This window comes from Paramisgurnus dabryanus, chromosome 9, assembly GCF_030506205.2.
Source record: "Paramisgurnus dabryanus chromosome 9, PD_genome_1.1, whole genome shotgun sequence".
NCBI classification, from domain to species: domain Eukaryota; kingdom Metazoa; phylum Chordata; class Actinopteri; order Cypriniformes; family Cobitidae; genus Paramisgurnus; species Paramisgurnus dabryanus.
The window spans coordinates 33,420,102-33,432,152 of NC_133345.1; the positions used below are offsets into that span (position 1 = coordinate 33,420,102).

Consider the following 12,051-nt stretch of genomic DNA (forward strand, 5'->3'; position numbering starts at 1 on the left):
TACCTTTTCCTGCATATCCTTTGACATTGTTTTGCTTTCCCCATGACTCAGACTCCAGAAATGTCCAGAGTCATTTGGCTAGTTTCTGTTGTCATTGTGATCAGTGCCGCTGATAGACATTTTGGTGCCCTAGGCATAATTCCTTTATGATGCCCTCTAATCTAAAAAAAATCTAATCTAATAGCCTAATATAAAAGCATAATAGAATGAGGTGCAATAATGCACACAATTCAACAGTAACGTTTGCTTTATATTATTCATAATGACATTTAATGATATTTAAAAGGAATTGTTAGCCTATGTTCACTGCACTGACTGCTAACATTAACTGTTACTGAGAAAGTATTAACCACCGTCACGTCAAAATAAACCATAAACTACTGCTCAATATCTAAAGATAGTAAAAAGAAACAGCTAGCTGGCATCAGTTATTTGTAAAAAGCATATGCATAGGTAATGTTTAACAGCAAAATCTCAATTTACGCCGGATTTCCACCAACTGCGGAGCGGCTGCAGATCGGCTTCGCTGCTTTACGGCTCCGCACTCCGCCGTCCGCCAATACCCACCAGTTCCATATTTGTTGCAGAGCGGCTGCGTGCTGAAGTGACGAGGACCCATGAGATCTCGCAAATTCACATGATGATCGAGCGGTATCTAGTTCTGTCTCCGCCCATTATGACGTTAAATTATGACGTTTTGCTGGACCAGCCCAGATCACATCACGAGATCTCGCAAATGCAGGTATGATCACGCGATAAAGTCATGGCTCCGCCCTGCGGATCTGTCCGGCATCCGGCCGAAATAGAAGCTCTGCGTATTTGTGCCGGAGTGCCGGAGCTGTGACGGATTCGGAACGCACTCAGTGGAAATACACACATAAACTTGAATGGAAACCGATTGACTCCGCCGCCTTTCCGCAGTCGGTGGAAATTGGGGGTTAGCTTGCACCAAAGTTTTAAAATTATGACAACATAGTTTAATAACATTAACATCAGCAAGTTCGAGACACATTATGATTAGCAGCAGCACATGCACATTTCCCGTATTTAAGACTGATTAAACATCGACTTACCTGCAAGTGATGCATGGGCATCATCTCGCAGTTCCTTCTTCTTTTCTCAGATCCTGACTCCTGCTGTCTTTTCGGGGCCATTTCCATAAAAGTTTCCTACTGTCTGTCAAACTTCGTCAGGTGCCCACGTGATCAACCGGCACATACCATTCAAGGCGAGGGGGCATACTTTCTAGACTAGAGCAATTAAATTATCTCGTTCCCCCTTTTTTTGTTACATATACATTGCTAAAAAGTGCCTAATAATATTTCTATAGGCTAATGAAATAATATCGGCATTATTTTTTTTTTCATTAGGCTATTTGTGGGGCCCCTCAGCACTTGGTACCCTACGCACAGCGTGTGATGCGCGTGGTGGAAGCGGCGGCGTTGATTGTGATTTAAAAAGAGTATGGGTGACTGATAACAAATGGCTTCAGCCAAACACCAACCATGAGTGAAAGAAAAGTTCATATTCTCTGAAAAATGGCCAAGAAATCATAAATTCCAGGATTTGTGTCTCAAGATGTCTCATCTGTCCTCAGGGTTTGTGTCTGAGGATGAACAAACCCATGTGTGTGAACTATATGAACAGTGATACGAGCCTGAACAAGCATCAGTAATAAAGTTTAGTTGATAAACTGAAAGATCAGCTGTTATTTGCAGAATGGTTTTATTTTGTGCCAATTTAGCCCAAGATGACTAAGAGAGAAAAATGAAGAGCCTATGTAATGTTCACATTGTAGTATTTCTTGTTTTGCACCTGTACTGATAAAAGCCATTTCCTTTAGCCACATCAATGGAGTTGATAATAAACTTTCTGATGCCTGCATCATTTCCCTCTCTTCTTATATCGCTTCTCATCCCTCCATCCCTCTGAGCCGGTTGATGCTGTAATGCTCACATTTGTATCTGGAACCTCCACAGATCAGTTGTGTAGTCACCTAATGATCTGTACAGAATCGCATCTTTTAAGGTTCTGCAGGTTTTCATGTCATTCCTCAGAGTCGAGCAGGAACATTGCTCTCTCTGCTCCTCATGTATGAGTGCTTTCAGACTTTAAGTGCTCTTTACTCCGGGGTAGCTGCTAATGTGCTGACAGTGGATGCAGTAAAGCCAAGCCGTGTCTACACCGAGACAGAAGCAGAAGAAAAGGAAATCGGGCTGAGCTGTGTTGTTAAGCAGAACAAACACGCTAGACAACATGTCTCATGATTTAAACATCTGTTCTTCGCTCACAAGCGCTTTTTCGTGAACTCAACATGAGCGCAAAATGGCTTTGTCATGTAGGAGCTTATATAAGTGTTTGTGTGGGAGTGTTACCCATAGAGATTTGGTTTGGTTTTTAATTTTGGGATTTTCTTTTTTGCCTAGGATTTAATTACCTGAAACACACACAAAAAATAAATATAATGTTTTAAATTTGTAATATGATGCTTTATTTCTATTGATTTAAAAATAAATGATAATTTTGCACATTTTTAATCAGTTTTTGAGTCCACAAATGCATTAAAACTGGTTAATTGATAACACTTTACAAAAAAGTCTCATTAGTTAACATTAGTTAGTTAATCGTTGTTCACTGTTGTTATATAACCTTATGTTTAAATGAAACACTTCACTTTTTAAGATGTCAAATAAATCTTTGGTGTCCCCATATGTGAAGTTTTAGCTCAAAATACCATATAGATACTTTATTATAACATGTTAAAATTGACACTTTAAAGGTGTGAGCAAGAAATGTGCCGTTTTTGGGTCCTTTAAAATGCAAATGAGCTGATGAAATGCAAACAGTGATCACCATAATGGTGGTTTGTTAAAATTAAAACTCAATTATGCTGTCAATATTTTCTCTTTCTTTCTCTGCAATAAATGTCAGTGCCGTGGTTGGATAATGCAGATTAAGGGGCGGCATTATCCCCTTCTGACATCACAAGGGAGCCAAATTTTAATGACCTATTTTTTCACATGCTTGCAGAAAAGGGTTTACCAAAACTAAGTTACTGGTTTGATCTTTATCACATTTTCTAGGTTGATAGAAGCGCTGGGGACCCAATTATAGAACTTACATTTTTAAATGTGTATTAGTAAATTATGTAATTAACATTAACTATGGTTAATATAGTAAATGCTGTTTACTCTTTTGTTCTTTGTTAGTTAATGTAAATATTAAACAGAAACTAATAAACAAAGGCTTATTGTAAAGTGTTACTCATATATAATATTAATGCATACTATTTTGTTTCACTGAAGAGTAAAATAATTTCTCACAGTAATTTAATGGATGTTTTGAATTAGTCTGAAGCCTTCGTGTGATTACCTCATTTTCCAAGAAGACGTTGTATAAATGTAAATGCATGAAACGCAGCGTGCGTTAATTAAACCAAGTTTTTTAGATTTTTAGAGTTCTGATCACTCACAGATTAAAAGACATTGAATCTGGGTCAGTCACTGATCACATGTGTCTTCTCAAACTGCAGCTCTACTCCGACAGCGAGAGAGGAAGAGAAAGATGAGAAAAAACACATGGAGTCTGACGTTCCCTGCTCACAGCCTCCAGAATATGAGCTCTCACCTGATCTCAAACAAAAACAGGTATCAACATTGATGCAGGATAAAACTATTTCCCAATATTAATATGCAGATAGCAGGAAGTTATTTCATGTGAACACTAAAGAAATGTGTTTTCTCTGTGTCACTCCTGAGCCTGATGTAAAAACATCTCTGTCTTTCTTTCTTTCTCTTTTTGTTTGTATACAGATTGAAGAGCTGGAGCAAAAGTATGGCGGTCCTCTGATTTCCCGGCGTGCTGCCTGTAAGATCCAGACTGCTTTTCGTCAGTACCAGCTGAGTAAGAACTTCCAGAAGATTTGTAACTCAGTTCTGGAGAGTGGGATACCACGGCGTATGTCAGTACGTAGGGTCCGTGTTCAGAGGGATGGGTTTTCTGCTGAACGGGCTTTGATGGAGGGTTGTTCACTCATGGGTATCCCACTCACACACTCCACATCACTGCCGGTGGGTACATCGACTACACTCACACACCTGGAGGATACCTTCACTGAACAGGTGCTTTTACTCACAGAAGTTACTCGGAGTGTCTTCTGTAAAATCATTTACAGCACTTCAGTTTCACAAACTACTCCAATTCACTCTAGTCTAGTCTAGTCTTTTTTTATTTCAGACTAGTCTTGTCTTTTCCATACTAGTCCATTCCAGTCTTTTTCAGTCTAGTCTAATCTATTATAGTCTAGTCTCTTTCTAGTCGAATCTATTCTAGTCAATTCCAGTCTATTTTAGTCTAGTCTAGTCTAGTCTAGTCTAGTCTAGTCTTTTCTATTTCAGTCAAGTCTTTTCTAGTCTAGTCTAGTCTTTTCCAGTCTAGTCTAGTCTAGTATTTTCCAGTCTAGTCTAGTCTAGTCTTTTCCAGTCTAGTCTAGTCTAGTCTTTTCCATTCTAGTCTGGTCTAGTCTATTCTAGTATTTTAGTATTTTGACATATCTTAAAATACATCAGTGCGCTTTGTTTTGCCTTAAAATGCACACAAGTAGGGGCGGTTTTCCGGGCAGGGATTAGACTACAGTCCTAGACTTAAAAAATGTAAGAGCTACCCACACTAAAAACAATTTGCACTGACATATCTTAAAATACATCAGTGCCTTTTGTTTTGCCTCAAAATGCACACAAGTAATGTTTTTAGTAAGGCATGCTTGTTAAAACTAGTTATATTTCCTAATTAAACTAAGGCCTTGTGCTGGTTTAAGCTAATTCCTGTCCGGGAAACCACCCCGTAATGTTTTTAGTTAGGCATGTTTGTTAAAACTAGTTATATTTACTAATTAAACTAACGCCTAGTCCTGTTTTAAGATAATTCCTGTCCGGGAAACCACCACATAGTCTATTCCAGTCTATTTTAGTCTAGTCTAGTCTTTTTTAGTTTTGTCTATTTCAGTATATTCCTCTCTATTCTAGTCTATTCTACTAGACTAGTATTTTCCAGTCTAGTCTATACCAGTATTTTCCATTCTAGTCTAGTCAAGTTTTTACTATTCCAGTCTAGTCTAGTCTTTTCTATTCCAGTTAAGTCTAGTCTTTTCTATTTCAGTCTAGTCTAGTCATTTTTATTCCAGTCTAGTCTAGTCTAGTCTTTTTTATTCAAATTTAGTCTAGTCTTTTCTATTTCAGTCTAGTCTAGTCATTTTTATTCCAGTCTAGTCTAGTCTAGTCTTTTCTATTCCAGTTTAGTCTAGTCTTTTCTATTTCAGTTTAGTCTAGTCATTTTTATTCCAGTCTAGTCTAGTCTAGTCTTTTCTATCCCAGTTTAGTCTAGTTTTTTTTTATTTCAGTCTAGTCTAGTCTTTTCTATTTCAGTCTAGTCTAGTCTAGTCGTTTCTATTCAAATTTAGTCTAGTCTTTTCTATTTCAGTCTAGTCTAGTTTAGTCTAGTCTTTTCTATTTCAGTCTAGTCTAGTCTAGTCTAGTCTAGCCTAGTCTTTTCTATTTCAGTTTAGTCTAGTCTTTTCTATTTCAGTCTAGTCTTTTCTATTCAAATTTAGTCTAGTCTTTTCTATTCCAGTCAAGTCTAGCCTAGTCTTTTCTATTTCAGTTTAGTCTAGTCTTTTCTATTTCAGTCTAGTCTTGTCTAGTCTTTTCTATTCAAATTTAGTCTAGTCTTTTCTATTTCAGTCTAGTCTAGTCTAGTCTTTTCTATTCCAGTCAAGTCTAGCCTAGTCTTTTCTATTTCAGTCTAGTCTTGTCTAGTCTTTTCTATTCAAATTTAGTCTAGTCTTTTCTATTTCAGTCTAGTCTAGTCTAGTCGTTTCTATTCAAATTTAGTCTAGTCTAATCTAGTCTAGTCTTTTCTATTTCAGTTTAGTTTAAAGTTAAACTGTTGTTATCGTCTATTCTGGTCTACTCTTTTTTATTGATTAAAGTTGTTTTATTCTGTTTTCATTCTCTTCTTCAGTTTTGTTAATTTATTCTATTCGCTTTATTCTGTTCTATTCATTTTGATCTACTCCCTGCTAGGTGCAGTCATTAGCACGGTCCATTGACGAAGCTTTATGCAGCTGGAGTTCAGCACGAGATGGCGAAGCAGAAAGATCTTCTGCGGTCCCTTCCTCTGCGTCTCATCCTGAGGGGATTCTGATGGACTCCACCACCCTACAGGAACCCTCGCACAGCAGCGGTGTGGAGAGCATTCCCCGCAGTGCCAGTAAACTTATGATGGCTTTCAGAGACGTCACTGTTCAAATTGACAACCGTAACTTTCGCCTCTCCTCATCCATGCTGGAATCGGTTTCCCTTGGTAACGGCGTATCCAAGGAGACCAGCTCAGAAGCCCAAACGAGGGGCCAGTCCGAATCATCCGACACAGTCGATCCTGAGTTTCCAGCGCCGCCCCCCAACGAAGACGAGAAAGAGAACCGACAGCCGATCGGATCGGATGTACACAGCGCAGGGGCGGGGCAGGAGGGAAAACCGACCAGTCAGAATCTGTCTGAGACGGCAGAAAACAGTTCAGAGCCTGTTAGTAGCAGCAGTACCTCAACATCAGCATGTGAGACGATGATTCTGTCTCTGCCCCGCCCACACTGCCAGGACACGCCCTGTGGCACCCTCTCTACAGATATTGCACGCAAGCGCCTATACAGAATTGGACTCAACCTCTTCAATGTGTGAGTACAAGGTTAAAGATTTCTGTAATGTAGAATACGGGTCTCTGAACCATTTACTGTGCCTTTTTTGTGTACGTCCATATTTGCCTGAGATAATGAGATAAACCAAACCAGGTTGTGGTATAGGTTTTAGTCGATTTTAGTAGATTTTGGTAATAGTAACCAAAAATATATTTTATCATTTATTGTTGAAAACGTGTGTGCTGCAATGAAGCCAAGTTGTTGCGAGTGGTTGCGAGTGCAGGTGTTTGTTCTAAGGAGTTTTTTTGGCTTGTTGCTATGCTGTCACTAGGGTCTTTTTGTGGGAGTGATCTCCAAGGCATTGATGAATGGTTGCTAGGATGTTCTAGATTGTTGCTATGTATTTGCTTATTTGCCAGTATCATTCCAGTGCAGTCCAGTCTATTCCAGGCCAGTCCAGTCTATTCCAGTCCAGTCTATTCCAGTGCAAGAGTCTATTCCAGTCCAGTCTAGTCTATAGTCCAGTTTTTTTGTGGTAGTGATCTTTAAGGCTTTGATGAATGGTTGCTAGGATGTTCTAGATTGTTGCTATGTATTTGCTTATTTGCCAGTATCATTCCAGTGCCGTCCAGTCTATTCCAGGCCAGTCCAGTCTATTCCAGTCCAGTCTATTCCAGTGCAAGAGTCTATTCCATTCCAGTCTAGTCTATAGTCCAGTTTTTTGTGGTAGTGATCTTTAAGGCTTTGATGAATGGTTGCTAGGATGTTCTAGATTGTTGCTATGTATTTGCTTATTTGCCAGTATCATTCCAGTGCCGTCCAGTCTATTCCAGGCCAGTCCAGTCTATTCCAGTCCAGTCTATTCCAGTGCAAGAGTCTATTCCATTCCAGTCTAGTCTATAGTCCAGTTTTTTGTGGTAGTGATCTTTAAGGCTTTGATGAATGGTTGCTAGGATGTTCTAGATTGTTGCTATGTATTTGCTTATTTGCCAGTATCATTCCAGTGCCGTCAAGTCTATTCCAGTCCAGTTCAGTCTATTCCAGTGCAGTCCAGTCTATTCCAGTCCAGTCCAGTCTATAGTCCAGTTTTATGTGGGAGTGATCTTCAAGGCGTTGATGAATGGTTGCTAGGATGTTCTAGATTGTTGCTATGTATTTGCTTACTTGCCAGTATCATTCCAGTGCAGTCCAGTCTATGCCAGTCCAGTCTATTCCAGTCCAGTCTAGTCTATAGTCCAGTTTTATGTGGGAGTGATCTTCAAGGCGTTGATGAATGGTTGGTAGGATGTTCTAGATTGTTGCTATGTATTTGCTTACTTGCCAGTATCATTCCAGTGCAGTCCAGTCTATTCCAGTGCAAGAGTCTATTCCAGTCCAGTCTAGTCTATAGTCCAGTTTTATGTGGTAGTGATCTTCAAGGCATTGATGAATGGTTGCTAGGATGTTCTAGATTATTGCTATGTATTTGCTTACTTGCCAGTATCATTAAAGTGCAGTCCAGTCTATTCCAGTCCAGTCTATTCCAGTGCAAGAGTCTATTCCAGTCCAGTCTAGTCTATAGTCCAGTTTTTTGTGGGAGTGATCTTCAAGGCATTGATGAATGGTTGATAGGATGTTCTAGATTGTTTCTATGTATTTGCTTATTTGCCAGTATCATTCCAGTGCAGTCCAGTCTATTCCAGGCCAGTCCAGTCTATTCCAGTCCAGTCTATTCCAGTGCAAGAGTCTATTCCAGTCCAGTCTAGTCTATAGTCCAGTTTTATGTGGGAGTGATCTTCAAGGCATTGATGAATGGTTGCTAGGATGTTCTAGATTGTTGCTATGTATTTGCTTACTTGCCAGTATCATTCCAGTGCAGTCCAGTCTATTCCAGTCCAGTCTATTCCAGTGCAAGAGTCTATTCCATTCCAGTCTAGTCTATAGTCCAGTTTTATGTGGGAGTGATCTTTAAGGCGTTGATGAATGGTTGCTAGGATGTTCTAGATTGTTGCTATGTATTTGCTTACTTGCCAGGATCATTCCAGTGCAGTCCAGTCTATTCCAGTCCAGTCTATTCCAGTGCAGGAGTCTATTCCAGTCCAGTCTAGTCTATAGTCCAGTTTTTTGTGGGAGTGATCTTCAAGGCATTGATGAATGGTTGCTAGGATGTTCTAGATTGTTGCTATGTATTTGCTTATTTGCCAGTATCATTCCAGTGCAGTCCAGTCTATTCCAGTGCAGTCTATTCCAGTGCAGGAGTCTATTCCAGTCCAGTCTAGTCTATAGTCCAGTTTTTTGTGGGAGTGATCTTCAAGGCATTGATGAATGGTTGCTAGGATGTTCTAGATTGTTGCTATGTATTTGCTTACTTGCCAGTATCATTCCAGTGCAGTCCAGTCTATTCCAGTCCAGTCTATTCCAGTGCAGGAGTCTATTCCAGTCCAGTCTAGTCTATAGTCCAGTTTTTTGTGGGAGTGATCTTCAAGGCATTGATGAATGGTTGCTAGGATGTTCTAGATTGTTGCTATGTATTTGCTTACTTGCCAGTATCATTCCAGTGCAGTCCAGTCTATTCCAGTCCAGTCTATTCCAGTGCAGGAGTCTATTCCAGTCCAGTCTAGTCTATAGTCCAGTTTTTTGTGGGAGTGATCTTCAAGGCATTGATGAATGGTTGCTAGGATGTTCTAGATTGTTGCTATGTATTTGCTTATTTGCCAGTATCATTCCAGTGCAGTCCAGTCTATTCCAGTCCAGTCTATTCCAGTGCAAGAGTCTATTCCAGTCCAGTCTAGTCTATAGTCCAGTTTTTTTCTGGGAGTGATCTTCAAGGCATTGATGAATGGTTGCTAGGATGTTCTAGATTGTTGCTATGTATTTGCTTATTTGCCAGTATCATTCCAGTGCAGTCCAGTCTATTCCAGTGCAGTCCAGTCTATTCCAGTCCAGTCTATTCCAGTGCAAGAGTCTATTCCAGTCCAGTCTAGTCAATAGTCCAGTTTTTTGTGGGAGTGATCTTCAAGGCTTTGATGAATGGTTGCTAGGATGTTCTAGATCAGGGGTGTCAAACTCAATTCCTAGAGGGCGGGTGTCTCTGCAGAGTTTAGATCCAGCCCTGATTGGGTTTTCCGTGAATATGCGATGTAATAATCACTAAATAAGCTTCAAACCTTAATCATTTTATCGCACAAATGTCTTGTTTTGTTTCAGAAGATTCATAAATTACTTTATTTGGATGATGTTAATGATAGAAATATTTGCCTTTTGATCATCGCCATGTCACATATGTAAAAAATAATGTGACTTCACTTCAATATAAAATTATTTGTTTATGTTCAATTGAAGAAACATCTATAATGGCATAAATGTGACTCAACTATGAGATGTTTTTGTATTTGTTTGACTTTTTTTAACACAACTGAAGGCAATGGGAAGTCCTCACTATAATAAATAGCAAATGTGTGTGTGTGTGTGTGTGTGTGTGTGTGTGTGTGTGTGTGTATGTGTGTGTGTGTGCGTGTGTGTGCACGTGCTTGTTTGTGTGTGTTGCCTTTTCTGCAGATAAAAATATACCAATGATTTCTTGTAGAAAAGAGCTTTTATTTTGCCTTGTCAGGTTGCCAGTGACTAAAGTTGAGTGCTTTTTCATTCAGTTTACTAATACACACTGACTCACACACAAACTGTAAACATACACATACTCATAATGTTTATATTACACTCCCTAAGGCCTGATGGGAAGACTCTCTGCTACATTTTGCCTGGGTAGCTGCTTCAGACAAAGAAGGGCATGCACTTACACACACACACACACACGCACACACACATGCACGCGCACCCACACGTATGCACACACACACACGCACACACACACACACACACACACGCGCGCACACACACGCACACATGCACGCGCACCCACACGTATGCACACGCACACGCACGTACCCACAAACATGATAAACGCAATCCTCATAGTCTGCGGAGTGTATCAGCACTCAACTGAAATCTCAGATGAGATTCACTTTGACATGCCTGACAAGAGCAGGACCACGGTTGCCTTGGTAACCAGGTGATCCACACACACACACACACACACACACACACACACACACACACACACACACACACACACACACACACGCGGGTGCGCACGCACGCACAGGCTGTGTAAATAAGGGATGATTTTCTTCAGTTTTCCTGTGATGATGTTTGTTAAAATTTTAGGTGCATTCTACTCTCTCTTCATATTAAGTGTAATACCACACGTGTGTTGTGTAGTGTGCATCTCTAACACGTACATGTGTGTGCGTATGTGAGTGTGTTTGCCCATGTATGAGGTCAGATGGCGACCTACTGAAATGTTCAGCGTTTTGGAAACACTGACGTCATCTTCAAGTTTAAACAGGATTACAGAGAGAGTCAGAGAAATAAATGTCATTGCTATCATCAAATATCAAATGTCATTATTATAAATTATCATATTTAATACGCACATGATATACAGTATGACTTATTAATAAGACACAAACACACATTAAAATAAACTACGAAAAAATCTATTTATTTCCTAGTGTTATTTTATACATAAAATCATGATATTAGGCTTTTTATTTTACATTTTTCTCATGAGGACTGAATTTTTTTTAACAAATATACAGATTTTTAGTTGTGCCAAGCTCCCGATTGCACCTGTGGGATTGCAACATAAAAGTAATTTCTACAATATTTTATTGGAAAGCAATTGTGGGCATTATGGGGGCCTTTTAAAGTTTTAAGGGGTTGAGATCCACTGCATTAAAGGCGGAGTCCATGATGTTTGAAAGCCAGTGTTGATATTTGAAATCGCCTAAACAAACACGCCCCTACCCCAATAGAATCTGGACCTTCTGTTGATAGACCCGCCCCACACATACGCAACCCGGCATTTGATTTGATTTGATTGGCTATAAGTGTGTTTTGGTAGTCGGCCCGTCTCCTTTTCCAAACCGTTTTTCAAACATCGTGGACTCCGACTTTAAAGGGTTTTTCTATGATGAAAACATTCCCCCTCTTAATATCAGCAAGAAAATCATTGTTTAGTGATTTTTAATATCCTTAAAGTCCTTCACATCTCACCCAAACATCAGGTTCCTATAGAAAATACATTACAGACGACTGCACATGTTGAGTGATTTCATTTGGGGATTTGAAATGTTAATAAACTTTTATGATTTGTGAACCTCTTTGCATGTGAAATGAGTAACAGTACTGTTGAGATATAAGTCAATCATTCATTCATTCAAGTTTTTTTTTTGAGAGAGAGATAGAAATTAAAGCAAATAATTCAATTCAATTCAATTCAATTTTATTTATATAGCGCTTTTCACAATTGTTAATTGTTG

At 39.4% G+C, this 12,051-nt stretch overlaps 1 protein-coding gene across 2 annotated transcripts in view; it reads left to right on the top strand.

Moving 5' to 3' along the window:
- iqsec3b (IQ motif and Sec7 domain ArfGEF 3b) overlaps positions 1-12,051 on the top strand; it is a 51,382-nt gene that overhangs the window by 6,794 nt on the left and 32,537 nt on the right. For both annotated transcript variants that reach the window (XM_065257884.2, XM_065257883.2), the window contains exons 3-5: positions 3,533-3,647; positions 3,813-4,121; positions 6,081-6,730. In XM_065257884.2, the coding sequence (XP_065113956.1) occupies positions 3,533-3,647; positions 3,813-4,121; positions 6,081-6,730 (1,074 nt within the window). The remainder of the gene's footprint in view (positions 1-3,532; positions 3,648-3,812; positions 4,122-6,080; positions 6,731-12,051) is intronic.